Here is a 22,402-nt window from a genome sequence, read left to right as displayed (position 1 = left end):
AGTGAAAGCGCTGAGGAGGTAAGTTTTGAGAATCATGAGTAAAAAATAACAAACGTTCTAGCATTTTAAAGGAAATAATGAGTAGTATGAATGAGGAGGCAAGCTAATTGGTAGAAAAGATACTTCCTCATTTAAAGCACAGAGGAAGAAGATTACACAGGTCAAAAGAGGATCTATGCAGTCAGATACAATTATTGTACTGGATGTTTCTGCTTAAATGTCTTTCTTTTTCAAAATAGGGTAGATAGGAAATGATTGGAATGGAGAGCTACAAGGCATCAACAAAAACTTTTTTGTAAACAGGTTGACTAAAAATAAATTAATTTTTTCAATCACAAAAACTTATCAATATATCCTGGTAAAGCTTGAAGAAGATTGCTATCAGCAGAATAAGTAGGATTTCTCACCCTGATCAAAACACAGATCTTTGAAGTACTGAAGAAGGATACTAGAAATTTAATCATTTGTATGAATTAAGCTTTTCTCAAAAATTCTATTCTCCCTTGAATCTCCTTTTTATTTTTTGCATCTCTTAAGGATATATTAGGTAATATTACATATATAATTCATCTATGTTTTAACCTTTTACTAGACTTTAAGAATAGAATAGGACCAAGACTTTATTGATAACTTTCTATCTCTCCAGTCTCTGTACACACAGCACACATCTGGAGGGATGAATAAAAAAATAAATGGAAACATTGAATAACAGTGAGAATATACTGGCAATCTGTGACTGCCAGAATTTATCAATGTTAGCCATGATGCTATATAATGCATCTGCAAAGATCCAGGGGGACATACAAAGTGCCATTCATAATGAGGAGTGAATATATTAAAAAAAGATAGAAAAACAAAAATATGATAAGAGTATCAATTTGGTTATTTCCCACATAAAGTGTCAAACACATTTCATCCGGCATAAAGTATCAACAAAAAGATGCATTTCTTAGCTATCAGACCACACATACAAGTCTCAAAGTCATTCTCTCAGGGGATAATGGGTCAGAGGGAAAAAGAAGACTGCTCCTAGCTATGTCATTGATACTGCGACCTTGTTCAAGGTCATAAAACCAGTGTGAGCTAGGTCAAGATTTAACTCAGGTTTCCTGACTCTAAAACTGACTGTTCCATCCCAGAATGCTTACAAGGGGCAGAAAGTATTCATTCTATAACAATATTTTTCTTGCACTCAAACAATTGAAATGTTTATATTCATTAATTTTAACATGTGTTGAATTTGGGAAATTGTACTAGCAACTGACTTTTTCTTTACCTGGTGGGCACTGGAACTTCAGTCAGGCCAGAGAGGAGGACAGCGGGGGACAGTCTCACAAATGCAATGATGGGCCTTTCCAAAAAATCTACTTCTCCCACCAAAACATTGGATGCTTCAGCTCCCGTAGGTATTTTCCTCATGAAATTCATGTCAACCTATAAGAATACATATAAATAATAATAAGACCCTAGTATTTTCATGCAAACACTAAAAGACAAGGTAGGAAAGAGATGGGGGGAAGAAAAAAAATCTATCAAGAAAATGATTTGATGGAAGCATAAATCAAGAACAATTTTTTCACAAAGCTATAGAACTAAAAAGACAAAATATGATATTATAAACAAGACCTGCAAAGCAACATTTTTAATGCTGTAACTATGCTCTAGTTTTTATTACTTCTAAAACCTAAATTATTTTGCATTTTCACTATAAAAAATTTTCAATGAATATAGTAACATTCATTCAAAAGTCTAAGGACAAATATTTTTTCACAAACAACTAAGAGTTCATGAAATTATACACAGTTCAGAAGTCATTTATTTGCCATGACTGAATAAAAAGAATATGTTACCACTTAAGTAAATTTAGTGCATTTGCTTATTAAAACTTAACAAAGTATGCAAACTCAAAGCCATATCTTTATTTTCCACTATTATTGTGCTCCATAATCTAACAAAACACAGCAATCTGTGTATAATCCCAAAGAACGGTTTACAAAATGGTAACGCACTAGGTGAATTCTTCATGTCTCTAACTCACAGAAGGCACTACACAACCACTCACTAGCTACAAAAAACAAACCAAACACTTACAGCGGGCCTCTTGAGTCCCACACCCAGTGTGCCACAACTACAGTGCCAGGAGGCTGACTCCTGTCCAACAGGAGACAAGGAAGTGTACACAACAACAGGCCAAGTAAAAAATAAGTTTAAATGACAAAGGAACAAAGAAAATCAATGGCATCCTCCATGGCTAGAGAAGAATCATAAGACATGTGAACCTGCAGGTTTTTTAGCTGTTTATTTAACAAATGGCCTGCAGGGTTTTTTTTTTTTCCATTAAAACTAAACCCAGAACTAAATCCTAAATAACTAGGCAGGAAAAGTCATATTGATGAAATTAGGATAATTACAACAAAAAGAGCCAGCAACTCAATAATCATTGCTGGGCCAGGGCTCTCAATCATCTTTGCAAGTAAAATAAGCAAAATGAAAACTTGTTAAAGCTCCTTTTTTATAGCAATAGTTTTATGGTGAATTTCATCAACAGAAAACTGTTCAAAAGTTACATTCAAAATTTAAGAGATATTATCTTTAAACCATATCACATAATACTATAAAAGCTTACTGTAAAAAATTTTATTTAAATCACCAAAAGCAGTATACAGAATGAACTCCAAAGACATCAATTTAATATTTAATACTAACTTTTTTAACCCTGTTACACTGGAATTAATATTTTTCCCACTTTCTCCAGGAAAGTTATTACCCCAAGTGATATAATTTTTAGTTCTGATTTGAATTGGATATTTTGGGATCTATACTTTCCTCTACCCATGATGAAGCCCATATAGATTCCACATGATTATGGCCAGATTCAAAAGGTTAATTCACTAAGGTTGTCCCATCATTCTAGAATTGATTTTTCTAGTGTTAGTAGTACCCAAATGGATCACTGATATCCAAAAGGTAACAAAGAGGTAGGGATCAATAGGCAGTTATCAGTAGAACCACTGGACTCATCCTTTCACAATAGTGTTCTAAGTTATAAACCCTATTTTATACAGTTATTTTATATGTTAACTAATACCTTTTCTTAGACTTTCATGTTACGAGTCACATGCATCAATAAAGTTTAGAATAACAATTGTATTAAAAAATATTTCTCAAATTATCAAGGAAATATGATTATCAGAACCCTGAATTGGAGTATAAGTGTGAGACTGTGGACAATTACCTTCAATAACAGAATTACCTTGCTGAAGTCAACAGTACTATTTTCTCTGCTTCCTCCAGTTCCATTACCTTTAGCTTCTCCACTTTTGCTACTGTCCAAGTTTCCAGGTGCTGACTGTGGAGATGCCAAAATGCCTATATTTTAAAAATGCACAAATCCAAAAATAAATACATAAAAAATAGATCACATAATCTAACTTTGCTCTTAACCCTGACGGTGATGGTTTGCCAAAAGCAAATGTGCAAGTAAGCCAATGTGCAGCATATTAGTATTTTACATAAAAGCAAATCAGTAGCTTGCCTCCTAAATGTAAATGGTGCCATTAGAAGTTGCTTCAATTATGACTCTTCCCTCAAAAAAAAAAAAAAAAAAAAAAAAAAAAGAATGACTTGGGGGGGGGGGGAAGATGAGAATAACATTCAAATTGATTCCAACAACAAATATTTTGGAACCGTGCCCTCAAAAATTTTAGGTACATATGAATTTATGGGCCATGATGACAGAGTATAGAAACCAACCTGCTCTTCACAGGCTCAAAGCAGGAGAAATTTAAACAACTTTCCTTGGGCACCAAATTCTGCACAAAAAGTTAGACACTAACTGAAAACAGACTTATTGCTTCAGCCTCTTACAATCATCCCAATAGACACTCACCAGATCACAGAACTAGAGCCAGAATAAACCTCAACCCTCTCATTATTTACCAATGAGGAAACTGAGGCCTAGAAAGGCAAAAAGATTCTATCATATACGTCATCAAAGAGTAATTTTCCTTGATACTAACTTATTAACGAAGAGGCTTTACAGTTCTAGAGAAATCTTTGAAAAAAGCAGTTTCTTACTTCCTGATAGACTAAGAAACCAAAACACTACGATGTAGAAGAAATTAAAGCACTTGACTCAATCCACTTCCATAGCACAAATTTAAACTAGACACTTATTATAATAATAACCCCCCAATGAAAACAAACTAGTGGTTCATCAACACTAGTCAACACTCAATGGAAAAAAATAGGCAACTCTTAAACAATAAGTATTTCTCAAAATTTCCAAAGAACATTTCACAATTTTATTAAGAGAGATGCAATAGTTTTAGCTCATGAGGAACTTAGTCCTCAGAATTTCTTTTCTTTGACCTTTCTAAAATAAATACATATTAAGAACATTAGTTAAGTTATTTTTTAATAAAGAATATTTTCAAAAAATCCTCAAGAATATTCTGCTGACTTACATGGAAATCTATTTTGCATGACTGTACATATATAATCCATGTTAAAAATTTTTGACTTCTTATGAAGGGAAGAAAGGAGGAAGAGAATTTGGGACTCAAAATTTGGGGGGCGGGGAGGAAAGGCAATGTTAATTGTTTTTAATATGTAATAAAAATAAATAAATAATAAAATAAAATATTTTTAAAAACTGAAAACAAGAATATTCTGCATTAGTTTCACTACTATGGTGGGCTAATTTAAGATCTCAGCCATGAAGTGAAAAGCAAGGAGCTTATACTGTGGTAAAGGAAAGCCAAAACAAGGATTGATATTCTTCTCAAGCATAATGGCCCTGGACTGTTTGAGAGAGAAGAGAACTATGAATGCTCTAGCTGCTTCTCCCACCCTCTGTCCTTGGCTACATGTCCAGGTGTTTTCCAAGAGCATGTAAAGGAAGCAGATGACTCTACAGCATTCTCCCTACTCTACCTATAACTTTAATTCAAAATTACAATTTAATGAAAAGAACAGTTTTCAGCTAAAATTCTGGCTCTGCTACTTACTTGCCCCACTTGAAATCTCTGGGCCTTAGTTTGCTTATCTATTAGACTACACAATCTAGGTTATCATTAATATCCAAAATTATGGTCCCATGGGTACACAATTCATGTAAAAATATTATGATCATGAATGTTAATAATATTCTATTGTTTTAGTCAAACAAGTCAAATAATTTTCCAGTTTTTTTTTACTTTCTTGATCATACCAAGTTGTAAAATCTTTGAGAATAAGGATCTACCACATGAATAGATACATAATTAATGTTTGCTGAATTGAACTGAATTTGTACATCCCTCAACCTTTAGTATAACGTCTTGTGGAATAATAACTTAACAAATGTCTGTGGAATTAATTATAAACTAAAAATTTGTGGTGTGACTAATATTCAACATGAAGGAGAATCTTGAGGTCACAATTCTATTAGTATAATGTCAAATTTCAGAGTTATCATCAGATCTTCATTAAACTATATAAATCAAAACTATACAGACAGCTTATTTTTAAAAGGCAGGACTATCCCTAGAGGTTCACAAGCTACAATTTCACACATAAGGGCTTTCTGAAAAAGAAATTAAATAGAGATCTTCCTAAAATCCAAAGTATTTCCTTTCATCTTTATAAACAGCCTTTCTGGCTACCACTACATAGTGGATTTTATAAGTTTTAATGACTAATACTGGCAAATATTAAAATGGCATTCTTCTATAGTAATATACATTTTCCCCATGGGAATAAAGAAGGCACTCCCATTAAAGCATCTTACTTCTACTTTATACACAAATACAGCTATACAAGGTATCCTGGAATGCTCCCTGTGTGAAGTTTTGTATAATTTCCAACAGAAAACGATGTAACAAGAGATTTTCACTGTAGGTAACAAATAGGATACACCCAGAAAAGGCATTAAAAATTCAAGGAAAAACATTAGTGAACTTTAATGAAACACACTATCATTGTAAAAAAAAAAAAATGAGTTGGTAGTTTTAGCTGTTAAATGATTATATAAAGGACTCTTCCTTACCCAAATATTATTATCGTTAATACGACCAAATTCTTTTCCATAATTCAAAATTAAATTTGCTATTTAAAAAGCTTCCTAAACTCTGATAGAACAAACCTATTAAAATGGAGAATAAATAACATCTAGATGTTACTACATTTCTCTATATATTTCTAAGTGTTTTAATTTATACTAAGAGGCAGCCTTAAAAGATAGAAAGTTCAGGGTTCAAGGATTCCTGCCTCTGACATCTATTGGCCATAGGGCAACTGGGTGTTCTAGGCAGCTTTCTCAGACTAGAAGACACTGGCCTATATGGGTAGGAGGAATGTCCCTCTAGCAATGAAGTAACAGGTCTAGTTCTTAGCACTTCATTTTTATGATATCATTAGTAAGTCTTAGTGATGCCATAAAACAATTTGAAAAATGAGTAAAAACATACTTTTTTCCACTATTTTTAATTCTGTAGGGAGAAATGTATATGTAAATAATTTTCCAAAGCAATTCTAACTCACCACAATCTAAACACTGTGTCTCATATCAAAGATTAAGTGAAATGTGCTCCAGCAATATTTCTAATTTATATGTAAAGCCAATTTTGGCAACAGCTAAATAAACTTTAGTCATTCATATTTTAATATAAATTTGTCTTACAGAAAAAAAATCAGGCTCAAAATGCAAAATACCTATTCTGTATTCCAGGCTCTAACACTGTTCTACCATTACTGTTGATCAGGCACAATCATCAATTTTACAGACTCCTTGGATAAAATCTGGGGAAAATAACTCAATCCAAACTTTTCAGAGAAAACAAAATGATTACTATAAATTATGGATAAAATGTGCTACTAAAGTAGGATAGATTATAAAGTTAATCTTCAAATTATGAGTTACCACCACTTTTTACATCACAGTAAATAATATATTCACCTTAAGATGGAAAAGATGTTTCTAACAGGTCGTTTAAATCATTTAAATGCTCTACTAGTTCAAAAGGCTCAAATGTCAATCCAAAAAAGTGACCTTTTTAAACTAAAAACTTTTTTTTTAATAACAAACTATCATTACTGCAGAAGAAAAAAAAAAAACCATGCACCAATCAAAATAAATGGTAAGCACTACTCGTACACTGCTCAAGCTATGTGCCAAAAAAGCATTCCAATGCAAGTGAGGCAGACCCAGAAAGCGCCACACAGAACTGTGGATAGTTGCCTGGGCTTAGGTCAATATTTTCCTCCTTCTTCTGCTCCTGGTATCCCAGTGCTTCTAATTCTTCCTCAGGTGGATGAATGACTACTGTGGGAATATCATCACTGGCAGATGAAATCAGAAGTTCTGGGACCTGAAGCTGACTCTGCTGAGAATTTCTGGAATCCAGTCGACTGATTTTAGGACTGGAGGGTGGACTGTTTTGAGGGGTGGCTACTGGGGTTGTACACCTTGAGGCTGCCGGAGTCCCAGCTCTTGAAGAAGGAAGAAGATGACTGAGAAGGGACAAAGGTGATTCTCCTCTCAGTGAAAGATTTGAAGCAGAGAGACCTGTTCGTAAAGAGTGGCGGGAGGCTGAAAGGCCTTCCCCTGAGATAAAAAAAAATGAAAAATTATGAAGATCACAGCAGGAATGCAAAAAGAGGCACAAAAAATGTTATCATTTCTGACATAAATCACAAGCTTTCTAGAGTCAAAAATCAATTTCATGCAGGTGTGAAGTAAGCATGACAATCAGGTTTCGTAGGTATTACAGACTCTACTAATCAATTAGTGCACTGAAGTAACCACAAGAAAGAAGAATGTTAATGATAAGCAATGAAAAAAAAAACAGCATGTAATATAAAATGAAAGAAAAATGATATTCATTGATTCACTGGCTTTACAAAAAGTAACAAAGCAGAATAAAATTGTCATTTCAATAAGACAGGACACCTAACTCATAGCATCTGACACTTATTACCATGCAGAGAGTGTTTGAATAAATGAGTCCAAGCACAAACTTACCAGCATGGCAGAGACTCACTGTACTTTTTTTTTTTTCCTATAGATGAGGTCTAGAACTTCTCCCACAGTCACTGTCTCTGCTTCCTTCTAAGAGCCTCAAACTAAAAGATGACATTAGTGGACTCTACCTAATGGGGATGGTTCTCCAAGCAAAACTGCCGAGCATAATTTGAAAGCGCTCAACTAGGGCACAAGGTCTCAAAATATTCAAAAATATTTAACAATAAAGATGATGAAGCTATTACTAGATTACTAATACTATTACTATTTATTACTAGAAGTAATAAAGAAAATAAAAGCTATATAGCATTACCTGAAAACTCATTTTTGCCTCCTCTCCAAGAAAACTAGATGCTTATGATTAAAAGGAAACCACTTCATAATATTTTAGAAGGTTAATGTGTGTATCAAAAGAAAATCTCATACTCCAATGACAAATGCTAGAAAAAAATCCAAGAGTTCATGCTATAGGACTTCACAGCAGCATCCAAGAACACATCCAATACCAGAAACACTCCTGACCCCAGTTCTAGGCCATCTAGTCTAATGAACTCATATCCTTGGTGAGGTGACCCAGGCCAAGAAAAGAGCCTAGTCTAAATCCACAAAGGCAGTGAGCAGCTGAAGAGACTCTGAGGTCCACCTACCAGAACTCTTTTCACCACATCATGTGGGAGGACCCTCCCTTAAATATAGTTTCTCATAAAGATAACATGTGTAAACTGTTGGAAAGTATAAAAGATTATGAAAATTATCATTAGAATAGGTACAAGTATTTTTAGAGTACTTTAATGATTAAAAATGAATTCTCCATAAATTGCCTCAATTCTCACAAAAATTCTCTTAAGTAGGCAGGGTCAATACAATATCTGGCACACAATAGGCATTTAATAAATGCTTGTTTTCCTCCATTCCCCCTTTATAGATAAGGAAACTTAGGATTTGAAAAACTAACTTTCCTACCTCTCAAAATCAGACAATTGCCTCAAGTGACATGGGTAAATGTAAAGCCAAGTCTCCCAACTCTAAATTCAATTTTTCCTACAATTCCACAGCTACCCCAATAAAAAAAGCTAATGAGAACAACAAAGCATTAATAACAGAATTATTCTGAAACCACAACATAAAATTAACATTTTTAAAAGTATGTTTTATAATTAACAAATAGAAGAATGCATCTTTTAAACAGAGAATAAAGATTTTTGAAGGATTCCTATATATTCAATGTTTTTTTCTAAAATTCCACAGCTGCCCCAAACAAAAAAGGTCAATCAGAACTACAAAGCATCAATAACAGATTTTTTCTGAAATTATCCTTGTGGGAATTAGTATTTTTAAAAAGTATGTGTTCATAATTAACATATGCTAGAATATGTCCTTTAAACAAAGAACAAAGGTTTTGTTAAAGGACTTTTATATTTAACTAATTTACCAATTACATTTCTCACTAGTTATTACACAGAACATGTAACTTGAAACTGTGAGAAGGTGAAGCTCAAAAGACAGAATAAAGGGTAACAGAGTGCCTTGAATTTAGGAACCTTCTTTCTGAAACTTAAACTAGATTCTCAGACAGTGCTCCTACATTTCTAATCATTTTTAAATTTCCAAGAGATACTCGTTAATAGATTAAAATAGGTTTAAATGGCCAATAAAGTTTTTAAGTACTTATTTACAGCTGGTTCTGATAGATGGACTAATTACTAAATGCAATAAATGACTGACAGGAATGCTTTCTAGAAATCTTTTTAAAAGGAATAAAAACAGTTTTTGAAAACTTAACTATACTTGTCCATTTTAGGTGCATTTAGACCTCAAAGAAAACCTGAAAATGTTCTCATTCTTTCACAGTTCCACAAAACTAAACGGTTAGAAGGGGAACAATCACAACCCTGTCTTTTACTCTAGATCTGCAAAAGAACATCAGAAATGACTCTGCTTACCAGGTTTCTCAAGCCTCCAACCTCACCAACACTAAGATCTAAAATCACTATCAGAAGTGCTCAGTAAAAGGCAAGATGTCAAGGGCTTTCCCTGATCTTACGTTGTCAAATAAAAGAAATGGTTAGTGAAGAAGAATCCCAAAGAAGCAATGATTAGAAGAAAGATTCACAGACTGTTGACAGATGGAAGAGCTTTTCGAGACCATACACCCAACTTCCAGCCCAAATTTTAAGGATCACTGCAAAAGTACTCATCAGGGCTTTATCTTACATTTTTTTTTATCCCAATCAGCTAGCATAGCTCAGTAACCAATAATAGAAAAAGTCATGTGATAAATGACATTTTATTTTATATCTCAATATTTTTAATAACTGAATAACCACAAACTATAATATGAATGCAGAACTACCATGAGCTATTTATGTCACTTCAGAACCATGATGGTGAGAATGCATTCTTTTCACCTTTGGAAGGCTCAAAATTCCTGACAAAGTAGGAATTCAAATATCTAAATTTTTTCAAGTTTCAATCAGCAGCAGAATCTGCTAAAATGAAAATTAAACTCAAAGCATCAACTCTTCCATGCTACGGAGGATGAACAAAAAAATAAAAAAAGTTAATCTTAATTATTCTGTCATGACTGATCTAACAAAGTCAGGCTCAAGAAAACTGAAATGTGCTTCTCAAAAAAATCTAAAACTACTACAAGTTTTGTTGCTTTCATTTCAAAGAAGATCCCAATTCCTCTTGATTGCCTCTTTCAAAAATAGTGCATTTTGTAGTCATAGGAAAACTCTGATTCAACAACAATTCTGAATTTCAAAAACCTCACCTTTCATAATCTGGTTCTGAAATATTTGTTTCAAGGGAGTTCCTAGATGACAGTCTTTTGCCTGTCATCAAACCTTAACACAGGTTTATTCTTAGCTCTTTAAAGAAGCCTTTCCTTGCTCTCTAAATAGCAACACTCTCCCCAGCCCCGCCCCCATCACTTTACATTGTTCTTGTATGTATTTTATATCTAGTTATTTATGGAATGTTTCTATCTGGTGGAACATAAACTCCTTGGGGCAGAGATGGTTTCCCTTGCCGTTTTATTTCTCACTGCCTAACCTATAACCTGGCATTCGAAGTTAATTACCATATGCTCACGAAATTTAACTAGAGAATAATTACTTCCCATCTCAAAATTCTGACTTGGATTTCAGAGTGCTAACAGTGTTGGGTGTCCAATGCAGCATCCCAATAGTTTCATTACTTATATTCTCCAAGCGACCCCTTAGAGATCACTGCTCCTGGGGAGGGAGAAACACCCAACTCAAACTCCTGAGATGTTCCAAACAAGTAAGGTTCCCCCCAGACAGGCTGGTTGTGGCACTTCCTGTTTTGAGTATGTAACCAACTGTGTTTTACAATATGAGACACTTTAAGATCCATGACCAGACTCCTCCAATTGTGAACAAGTAACAGAAAATGGAAGAAGGAGAGGGAAGAGGAGAAGGTTATAAAACCTCAAATAATTATATTCTGATGAGTTCTTCTTCACAGAAATTTCACTCTTTAATATGATAAGATGCTGTTAGAATAAACACGTTAGTAAAAACTGGATGCTACAACTTATCTCACCATTCCGTTCAAGCAAGTGAGGATCAGAATGTTTCTTGCCTATATCTGCAAAAGATCGCACAAGGGGAATCCGGCTCGTGAACCTTTTCTCATTTTGATGATGATGTCTCTTCAAAAGTGCCTCCCTGACATTCTCTCTTATCGAATCATCCAACTGGCCAGAGGCAATCATGTTGTCCAGCACCATATCTATTATATGAAAAGAAAAGAACAACAGGAATTATTTCTGAACTAATAAATAAGAACAGTGACTGTTAATAAAATAATATACCACTCCTCAAGCATTAAGATCACAGATCTAGAGCTGGAAGAGATCTCAGAAGCCCGTCAGTGGACAAATGAAGGAAATGAAATCAAAGAAAGCCACAAAGACACCAGCAGAACTAGAAACCAGAGCCTCTGGTGTGGCCTCCTGCCTACACACGCCTGAATTCCAATAATATCATCATGAAAATCTAACATCATCTCACAGAAATTCAAGTTGGAATTGAGGTTTCATCAGTGACATGATAAATTCTTTTTTTATATAAAGCCATTGTTTATCTTCTTTAAAAATACTAACAGTTTAAAGGATTTGCAATTGTCAGTGCTGAAAAATTACCTAAATAAAAAGCTATAATAATAATAAACAAATACTAACAGTTTGTTTTTCCCTGGAATAGTTCTGAACTCTGTTAATCAAAGTAATTAAAATTTCATCTTCCTAAGATATGAAAATATTTCATTGTTTCACATAACTTCTAGAATCCCACTCTATGAAACTGCTGCAAAATGAGAAAATTAATATAACAATACTTCTTCCGATCTTATTAAAGTAACTCTACCACCCCAAAGCAACAAACTAAAGCTTTTCTGGAGTCACACACAAGCTGTGGTTGGCGAAATTCAACTTAAGTAAAAAGATAATAAAAAGGTTGTGGTTTGAGGTCTTATTTCTTTATAAAAGTTTTCTAAAACTGCAGTTTCCAATGTAGTTTTCATCTTATTTAAGGAAAATTTTTTTTATTATCATCATCATAATTATCAACAATAGATAAATAACAGTTTTGCAAAGTACTTTACAAATACTATCTCATTTGCTCAATGCAACCAATCTAGGACATGTTACCAAAGCAAGGCTGACAGAAGCTATGTATAATTTGCTCAGCATCTGAAGCTGCCTTTAAAGATAGGATTTCCTGACTCCAGGCCTAGTAGCCTATCTGATGCACCATCTGGATGTCTCTGTCACATAAAATATATTTTGCTACTATGAAAATTAAGTATTTTTGAAATTTCATCAAGTTATATGAGAATGTGAACCCAGTAATGAAAAGGAGAACAGAATGATTGATTTAGATTTTTCCATATCATTTTTTATATTAAACTCTTGGAATTAACCTCATGGCTTCTAAAGTGAGTCTAACTAATATATGTATACACATTATTCACTAAAATTGTTAAGCATTTACTGTATATACAAAGCATCTTGCAAGAAGGTAGAAAAGATGTGAAATTTCGATAAATCAAAATCGAAAAATCGATAAATACCCAGATATAAGCTAGGAGGGAACAAGCCACCGACCCTGCCAGCTTCCACAGCTGTAACAGAAATGCCTTGGTGCTCTGAGGCAAAAGGTCCTGCCCTAGTCTAACCTAACATGCTAATCCAAAGTATCAGGTCAAGACTTCCTTGAATAAATGGCATTTAAAAGTCACTGTCAAATAAGGGAGGCAGATAAACAGACCATTCTGGATCTAGGAAAGAGCTCTCTCAGCAGCGCAGAGACCGAGAGCACATAATCTCTTTTTGACAGAATTAGCCCTATTGGTCTAGGGTATAGATCAAATAAATGGAGGGGAATAATAAGAAACAAAGTGGAAAACTAAAGTTGGCCAAAGTTTACTAAAAGCTCTTAAATGCCAGAACGTGGTTAAAACAAAATGTTAGGAAGGATGAACTGGAGAAGAGGGAATGGATAGGTGAAAATTCTAATAACAAATAGTCTAGGCAGAAGATACTGACGCCTACACCAAAGTTGTATTGATAGAGCTAGAAAGAGGTATATTTATATACATTTATTATTTACTTTGTTTAAAATGAACTATATCTTTTCAAGAGCATCCTAATATGGAAATTTCTGAAGAGTAAAGAAAAAAAAAGCATATCATGGTTTAATAATATTGTGGGGGTTTTCCTAATTTTGTTGTCAGAGGGCTGTTTCATAGACTTGGGGGTCATTATATTCTCACTCTCACTGGTTTAGACCTGTGAGTTACTAGAGGGGGAAGAAGATACTTTTTTATATTGTCTTTGTGATACACATTTGAAAGTGTTTCACTGAAGCTGCTTAAAACAGGCCATGTGAATTTGGAGTACTATGAAAATAAAAGCTATCTTTATATATCAATTCTAAAGTTTGCAAAGCCTCTAATAATATTATCTCATTTCATCCTCACATTTGTGGGATGTAGATGCTGTTATGATCCCCACATCACAGGAGCAAACTATGGCAATTTGGAGGGAAGTGACTTGCCCAGGGTCACACAGCTCAAGAGTTTCTGAGGAAGGGAAGGTCTTCTCAACACTAGCCCCAGCACTCTTACTTCCCATGACTTCATCTAGCCACAGGATATGCATATTAAATCATATGTGCACAACATTCCTTGAGGAGGAGAATAGCAAACATGAAATGGAACTTTAGTCCGTTCACTAGCCTAATTTATAAGAATTATTCCCTAGGCCACAGTCAAAGCATGCACATGTGACAACAAAGCCTTGACTTTTTTTCAATTCACCTGATATAAAGAGCTAAAAGTTCAAAGCAACTAGTATTTTTAAAATAAAAGGTCAAAGCTATCAATTTGTTGATATAAATAGCAGTTTCCTGCTCCAAAAAATTTCAACACATTTCTGGCTCTTTAAAAGTCAAAACTAATTAGAATAATAACAATGGATCATCTGATCACAAAGGAAAATTTTGCAATGTCTATATTTCTACCATGTCCATTATGACAACCAATTATGGGAATTTTCATTTGGATTTTCTTGTTAATAGCGACAAATATCCTTGCCATAAAATGAAAAATAGGATTTACAAATCACTTTACTTCCTTTTCATATAAATGATTAATGATCGAGTACAACATAATTCACATTGAAACAACTGGCCATGCTCTACAACCTGCTATTTCATCCAGAGTGCTTGCCCTCATGTCCAACATGACTGTTCCATTCAGGATGCAGCTCCTCAGTTCAAACAGACTGTGCAAAGACAAGGTCGCCACATAAGGCTTGCTCCATCGATCCCCACCATCTTCAACATCCTCTTCAAATTTTAGCCACCTGAAAAGCATCACAAACACTTTGATCCTAAGCATTGTCTTTTAGGAAAAAAAGAAAGTAAGCCTATGACTTTTCACTCAGAAATAATAAACGAAAGCAAGATCCATTTTCATTCATTTTTTCTCTATACTAGCAAAATGCTTCCATATTAAGAGGGTCCATCTACTAAATATAAAATTTAGTATGTATCCAAAATAAAAAGACATGAGCCCACAAAATGATCATAAAGTATTTCTAAAATTTGCAAAGCATTTTACATATATTATCTTAGTAAACAGCATCCTTCACTTTCTCAGATTCATTTTGCTAAGCAATAAAATTTTAAGAATGCAGCAACAAATTCTGTAATCCCATCACATTCTATGATGACAGAGGCATAAAAATAAAAAATTAGAAAGAATCTAAAATTAAAGAAATAATTTTCAGAGATGAAAGTTAATGCCCTATTTATGACCCAAAAGAATGACAAGAGAATTATCCAAGTAGAATTACCTAGCAGTTTCTTTCCACTCATATTCTTCACCATCCCTATAACAAAGTTCATCCATTTCAGTGAAGAGATCATGGGGAATGTGTTCTTCATCATCATCTTCAGTACCAAGGATAAATTGGACACGCTGGGATGGTGTGTCTGAACATAAGACAATTTAAAAACAGTAAAAGAACAGTAAAAAAAAATTCTCCAAATTGTTAAAAGATAAATTCCTTAAAAGTTAAAAACAGAACATTGTTGGTGGAATTGTGACTACATCCAGCCATTCTGGAGAGCAATTTGGAACTATGCTCAAAAAGTTGTCAAATTATGCATACCCTTTGATCCAGTAGTGTTTCTACTGGGCTTATACCCCAAAGAGATTTTAAAGAAGGGAAAGAGACCTGAATGTGCAAGAATGTTTGTGGCAGCCCTCTTTTTAGTGACCAGAAACTGGAAACTGAGTGAATGCCCATCAATTGGAGAATGGTTGAATAAGTTATGGTATATGAATGTTATGGAATATTATTGTTATGGAATATTATTGTTCTGTAAGAAATGACCAGCAGGATGATTTCAGAAAGGCCTGGAGAGACTTACATCAACTGATGCTGAGTGAAACAGGACCAGGAGATCATTATATACTTCAACAACAATACTATATGATGATCAATTCTGATGGACGTGGCCCTCTTCAACAATGAGATGAACCCAATCGGTTCCAATAGAGCAATAATGAACTGAACCAGCTACACCCAGCGAAAGAACTCTGGGAGATGACTATGAACCACTACATAGAATTCCCAATCCCTCTATTTTTGTCCGCCTGCATTTTTGATTTCCTTCACAGGCCAATTGTACACTATTTCAAAGTCCGATTCTTTTTTGTACAGCAAAATGACTGTTTGGACATGTATACATATTATTGTATTTAACTTATACTTTAACATATTTAACATGTATTGGTCAACCTGCCATCTGGGGGAAGGGGGAGGGGGAAGAAGGGAAAAAGTTGGAACAAAAGGTTTTGCAATTATCAATGCTGAAAAATTACCCATGCATATATCTTGTAAATAAGAAGCTTTAATAAAAAAAAGAAATCCAAAAAAATAAATAAATAAAGGTAAAAGTAGATATATTTCATTTGTAACTTAAATTATTGTACATTTTAAATCAAATGTTGAAAATACTAGAGAAAACAAATAATATTATTAAGTGAGAAAAAAAGACCAAATCACAAGACATATTCCTATTTTTAAACAGCAATGTTAAGGTGTTTTTTCCTTTAATAAGTCAAAAGGAGCTTAAAGCTGCACCTCTAAAAGAAATGCGAGGATCTGAAGGTGCTGTCTCCATTTTTTTCTCTTGTGCTCTGCCCACAAAAAGAGCCCGATTTATAGACAAAAACTCAATCAACACCCATATTTCCAGAGACCTTGCTAATCACACACCATCATTATGAAGAAGCTAGGTAAAGGTGCTAAAAGTTGAAGGAAGCCAAAGACTATGGAGGCAAAAGGTACTCAGGACAAAAGCGTGTCAGCAAAAGCAGAGGAGGTAACTCTTCTGAAGATGCAAAAAGGCTATTATAACATCAACAAGTACAGTTCCACCACTAAAATGCGACTCTTGGTAGTCACGACTCCCAGCAAGACAGCCAGAAGAAAGTTGTCTTTCCAAGCAAAGCTGTTATTGCACCAAAGAAGGAGAGGGACATTCCTGCCTATCACAATAGCACCCCCAGAGTAAACAGGTAACAAGTGCAGAACAGTCCAAGAAATCTAACAAAGATGACGGCAACCTGCGCCACCCAAGGGGTCCAAAAATGGTAGCAAAAACAGGCAACAAGCCCTTGGAGACAGTGAGAAAAAAGAGGAAGAAGACAACTCTACAGAGAAAGCTTAGGACACAAGTCTGTCAAAGGGAAAATGGCTCCTGTAAAACTAAGCTCCAAGTACCACAATGAGGAGGATGAAGAGCAAGTGCTGCCTTCAAGAAACACTTGAAAGGAGGAAAAAGAAAATGGGCCAACAGAAAGCCAAGAAACAAACTGCAAGTGATAACATCTAAAATTGTTTACTGTCTTTACCAGCAAATTTGAACTTCAAAATAACTGCTTTTGAACTAAAAACTGATATCACTGACTTTTCAAAAACAATCTTGCAGTTGTGCAGCTAAGAGATTGAATGATATGGAATTTGAATCTGCTAAATACATAGGAAAAATTCTGTTTGTTCAGACCTCCTTGACTCTGAAATGAAATTGGAAAGAGCAAAGGAAAAGTCAAATCCAAATGGTGAGATACTCTTCCTTAAGAGTCCACCTCATGAAGTGACTCAGAAGGGAGTCAAGCACTTATAGATGCTACTGAGTGCAGACTAGTCTTATCTAGGATGGTATCCCCAGAGAAATTATCTAAATTAGACTTAAGATGGGCCAAAATGACCTTATGAGAGAAAAAGACAAACTGATGGTAAGACACTTACTTTGGACTAGAACATAGAAAATAGAGGCAAGAGATTTCTAAAGGTGGAAAAAATATTTCCTGAAGTGAAAGTGACAAGTCAGCCAACTCAGAGCCTCACAGATCCTTGTCCTGAATAACCCAGCTAAGGATGGCCCGTGTCTGAGAAGAAGTTTCTCATGGTGCCCCCGCCCACCAAAGAAGACCTGAATTTCCCAGACTCTCCTCCATTCAAGAAGTAAAAGCAGCTTTGGATTTTAACAACATGGAGACAGAGACCAGAGCGATGAGGATAGAGCTCAAAGAGCACAAATCAATTAATTCGTTTCTATTCACACTAAATTTGGTCAAAGGCTTGTGCAAAGACACCACTAAACACACTAAAGAACTCTTTTTATGGCTCTGCAGGTACAAAGAATAGAGAAGCGAGGTCACTGGAAGAGCTTGGCGAAGAAGATGCTGAAGCTGCCAAAAAGTCACAGCCCATGGGAAGACAGGTAAAAACTGTTAACTCCAGATATATGAAGGATGCTTAGGAGGCCATGGTGATATTAGTCAAGGAGTGGCAAAGGAAGCAATCAAGAAGAGAAGAAAAGAGTCCTTGGAAGTTCTGGTGGCTAAGGCCAAGGAAAACTGGAACAGTGGACAAGTTTCCAAGATTTCCAATGAGGCAGAGGAGGAGATGACAAATCAAAGTAAAAGAAGACAAAATATAATAGCTTCACCACCCATTTTCTTTTCCCCAGATAGTTCAATGGACTCCAGAGGGTTTATCTAATTCTCTAATTTTTTAAAAAGCCTTCTCAGGACATTAAAAGGCAAACATGCAAATCAAAGATTTTCATAGAAAAACCTAAATGACATTGAGATTAACAGAGATAGGCGAAAAAGTGATAATTAACCTTTTTCCTGTAAGTTGTTTTGAATTTGTTATATACCATGGATGAAAACATTTTTTCCTACAAAGGAATAGCTTATTTTCATTTTTCTCCCATCTTTTTTGGTTATGAAGAAAAAAGTCAAAAGGTTTTTCAATATCCTAATCTCATTTTAAAATGTTTTTAAAGGATGAAATATCCTTAATATTTTTTGTTTTTAGTTTTACTGGCCCTAATGTTCTTTCTTAGCAAAAACAAATTAAGAAATAATTTTTGGCTTAATCAATCATAACAAAACATTACAGAATACATTAAAAACTTTTGATCCAAAATAAATGGTTTTTCTAGAGTACTACTAAGCATTCACTTAAAATAAATCTAGGACATCTGTGTTGGCTTTAAAAAGAATACAAAGACCAACAAAAAATATACACATAATTGTCAAAGGGCAACTATTTTCTATCTCAATACCACTAAAGAAAGACATCAAGCATCTCCAAGAACTATACTGGCCTCTGTCTAATATTTCTACTAAAATTTATTACAGGATACCCTTTCTCCATTTCACTTATCCCTAATTCATCCAGTCTACATTCTCAATAACCAAACCACAAATTCCTTCATTCTTCTATTCGAACCCCTATCCTCTTATCCATCTTAAAACTAATTCTCCTCAAGCATATTCCCATCCCCCTTACCATAAGAAGGAGATTCACGGCCATCTTCCTTATCTGATTCTTTGTCTTTTCTTCTTCGATGATGATGCTTATGCCCACGATGTCTATGACGTCGGCGACTTTCTTTACTAAACGGAACATGTACACCAATATACACAGCTCGATGACCTGTTTTGAAAAAAATGCACCAAAAGATCCCATAACAGAATATAAATACAATATAGTAGAATTTGTTCTAAATACAAACTATTCAGTTGCCACATAAACCAAAATGCAATGATGTTCTTTATTTACTCCTTTTTTTCCTCTGTGATTCAAATAGAATGGTACTCAACAAAAACAAAGCTACTAAAAAAAAAAGAAAACAATTATAAGCATAAATTTGCAAGCTTAATAAAAAATATTTAGAAATTCAGGGCAGCAACATTTTCACCATTTCTTAAATTACAAGTATAATTTATCAAAGACTAGTCAACTTTAACTAGTCAAGAGCTTTAAAAAAAAAGTATTCATGAATATAATAAAAATAAACTGAAATCAGTTTGAATGTAGAAAAATAGATGTTTCTTAAAGCTTCCGAGGATGCTTCAAAACAAATTTCATAAAAAAATCAAATGAGGGTGGCCTAGCTGTACCAGATCTAAAATTATATTACAAAATAGTGGTTACCAAAAGCATTTGATATTGGCTAAGAAATAGACTAGTTGATCAATCGAATAGGTTAGGTTCAAAGGACAAAACAGCCAATAACTTTAATAATCTAGTGTTTGACAAACCCAAACCCAGCTTTTGGGATAAGAACTCACTGTTTGACAAAAATTGCTGGGAAAATTGGAAATTAGTATAGCAGAAACTAAGCACTGACCCACACTGAACACCGTACATCAAGATAAGGTCAAAATGGGTTCATGACGTAGGCATAAATAATGAGATTATAAATAAATTGGAAGAGCATAGGATAGTTTATCTCTCAGATCTGTGGAAGAGGAAGGAATTTATGACCAAAGAAGAACTAGAGATCATTATTGATCACAAAATAGAAAATTTTCATTTTGACATGGCCCTCTTCAACAATGAGATGAACCAAATCAGCTCCAATAGAGCAGTAATGAATTGAACCAGCTACACCCAGCGAAAGAACTCTGGGAGATGACTATGAACCATTACATAGAATTCCCAATCCCTATATTTTTGTTCACCTGCCATTTTTTATTTCCTTCACAGGCTAATAGTACACTATTTCAAAGTCTGATTCTTTTTGTACAGCAAAATAACTGTTAGGACATGTATGCTTATATTGTATTTAATTTATACTTCAACATACTTAATATGTATTGGTCAACCTACCATCGGGGGAAGGGATGGGGGGAAGGAAGGGAAAAATTGGAACAAAAGGTTTGGCAATTGTCAATGCTGTAAAATTACCCATGCATAAAGAAAGAATAAAAAAAAAGAAAATGAAGATTTTAATGGAACGATACGCACATTTAAAACACAGGACATTTAATAATTATATTAAATGTTTATATTATACATTTAAAAAAACCAATTTTATTAAAACCAATGAATTTTCTTATAACTTAATTAAGATCTTTAAGGTCCTTTAGATCAGGATTTCTTAAACTTATCTCTTCTGGCTCCTTTTTGCCTAAAAACTTTTTACACAATGTAGTCTCAAATCTAAGCTGAAGGATTTCTAGTTTCATTTCTTGGCACTGCAAGGTATGAGAGCATGCATGCACAGTGCACAAAGTTCAGATGTGTTCAGAACCAACACTGCATGGAAGTGCATGGGCAGGTGCTACCAAAAATACCTGGGATTTATTATATGTTTAATTTTGAATTAATTTCTGGTCATTGAGTTTAGAAACTTTTCACTACCGTTACCTTTATCATGACCCTTACATTTAGTTATGTAACCCCTTTGTGAACTGTTTTTGAATTTTATTTAAAAAATTATTATTTCAGAAAATGAAATTTTTTCAGAGAGAAAATATGCTAAGTTGAGCTGAGGAGAGTGGCAGGATCAGACAATTCAATTAGGGAAAATGAGATGAAGATCAGTAGCATTCAGCATTGTTGCAGCAAGATGCATTTTGTGTGAATTTACCAGAGTACTTCAAAGAATTCTAATTTTAATGTAAGTCGATCTGCTATAATTATATGATTTCCATGAATTTTTGCATATCATATCTACTTTAATAAATGTGGCTTACTTAATATTTACTCTATTTCTAGAATTAGAGAACCACTGATGAATACAGATAAGAGTCCTTGCACTTAAACTTACAATCCAGAAGGAGAAAATAGTGGGAAGTACGGGGAAAGGAAAGGCTAGGGGAAAAACAACAAATGGTCCACAAGAAGAGCAGACCACAGCAATGAAGAAAGAACCTTTAAAGCAGTCGGAGGTTTTATGTGAAAGGCAACCTTATCTGATTATATGCTTGGAAGGCCTACTTCTGAGGCTGTTTGCAAACTGTGCAGACTCACTTACCTTCCCTGTCTCAGCTCCATCATGTGTAAAATTATGCTACATCATTTGTTACATTATGTATATAAACTTGTGTATGTAAATGTGCAGCAAGTATATAATCATCTATTATATTATGTGTATAAAAGCTTTGTAAACTCTAAAGCTCACTCTAAATGTGGCCTGATATTGCAGTTACCATCACCATTTCATCTGGTAAGAAAGGTAAGGCCCGCCAAGTTCCAGAGACTAGCATGATCAGTTAAAGGGCCTTAGGAAAATTAAATGAATATTAACAGAAAGATTAGGGAAGAGAGGGACTGGAAATAAGACCAGTTAATAGAACATTATAATAGTCCAGAAAAGAGATAACGGGAACCTGAACTGGGATGCCTTTAGCAAAAATGGCAAACCAAAGTATAATTTTAAGAGATATTTCTACGGTACAATTATAGGACTTGACAACTGATTAAATTATTAAGATAAAGACAAAGCCAAATATAATGTTAAGCGAATTTATATAACCAGGAGAAAAACAAGC

The 22,402-nt window shown here is 34.2% G+C and overlaps 1 protein-coding gene across 3 annotated transcripts in view; it reads right to left on the bottom strand.

The window, feature by feature from the left end:
* SLC4A7 (solute carrier family 4 member 7) overlaps positions 1-22,402 on the bottom strand; it is a 116,149-nt gene that overhangs the window by 48,628 nt on the left and 45,119 nt on the right. For all 3 annotated transcript variants that reach the window (XM_051963285.1, XM_051963286.1, XM_051963287.1), the window contains exons 3-8: positions 19,410-19,556; positions 15,390-15,528; positions 14,737-14,897; positions 11,573-11,761; positions 3,254-3,369; positions 1,277-1,434 (exon numbers count right to left, since the gene is read on the bottom strand). In XM_051963285.1, the coding sequence (XP_051819245.1) occupies positions 1,277-1,434; positions 3,254-3,369; positions 11,573-11,761; positions 14,737-14,897; positions 15,390-15,528; positions 19,410-19,556 (910 nt within the window). The remainder of the gene's footprint in view (positions 1-1,276; positions 1,435-3,253; positions 3,370-11,572; positions 11,762-14,736; positions 14,898-15,389; positions 15,529-19,409; positions 19,557-22,402) is intronic.

This window comes from Antechinus flavipes, chromosome 5 (genome assembly GCF_016432865.1).
Source record: "Antechinus flavipes isolate AdamAnt ecotype Samford, QLD, Australia chromosome 5, AdamAnt_v2, whole genome shotgun sequence".
Classification (NCBI taxonomy): Eukaryota; Metazoa; Chordata; class Mammalia; order Dasyuromorphia; family Dasyuridae; genus Antechinus; species Antechinus flavipes.
This window is presented reverse-complemented; position numbering and strand designations above follow the sequence as displayed.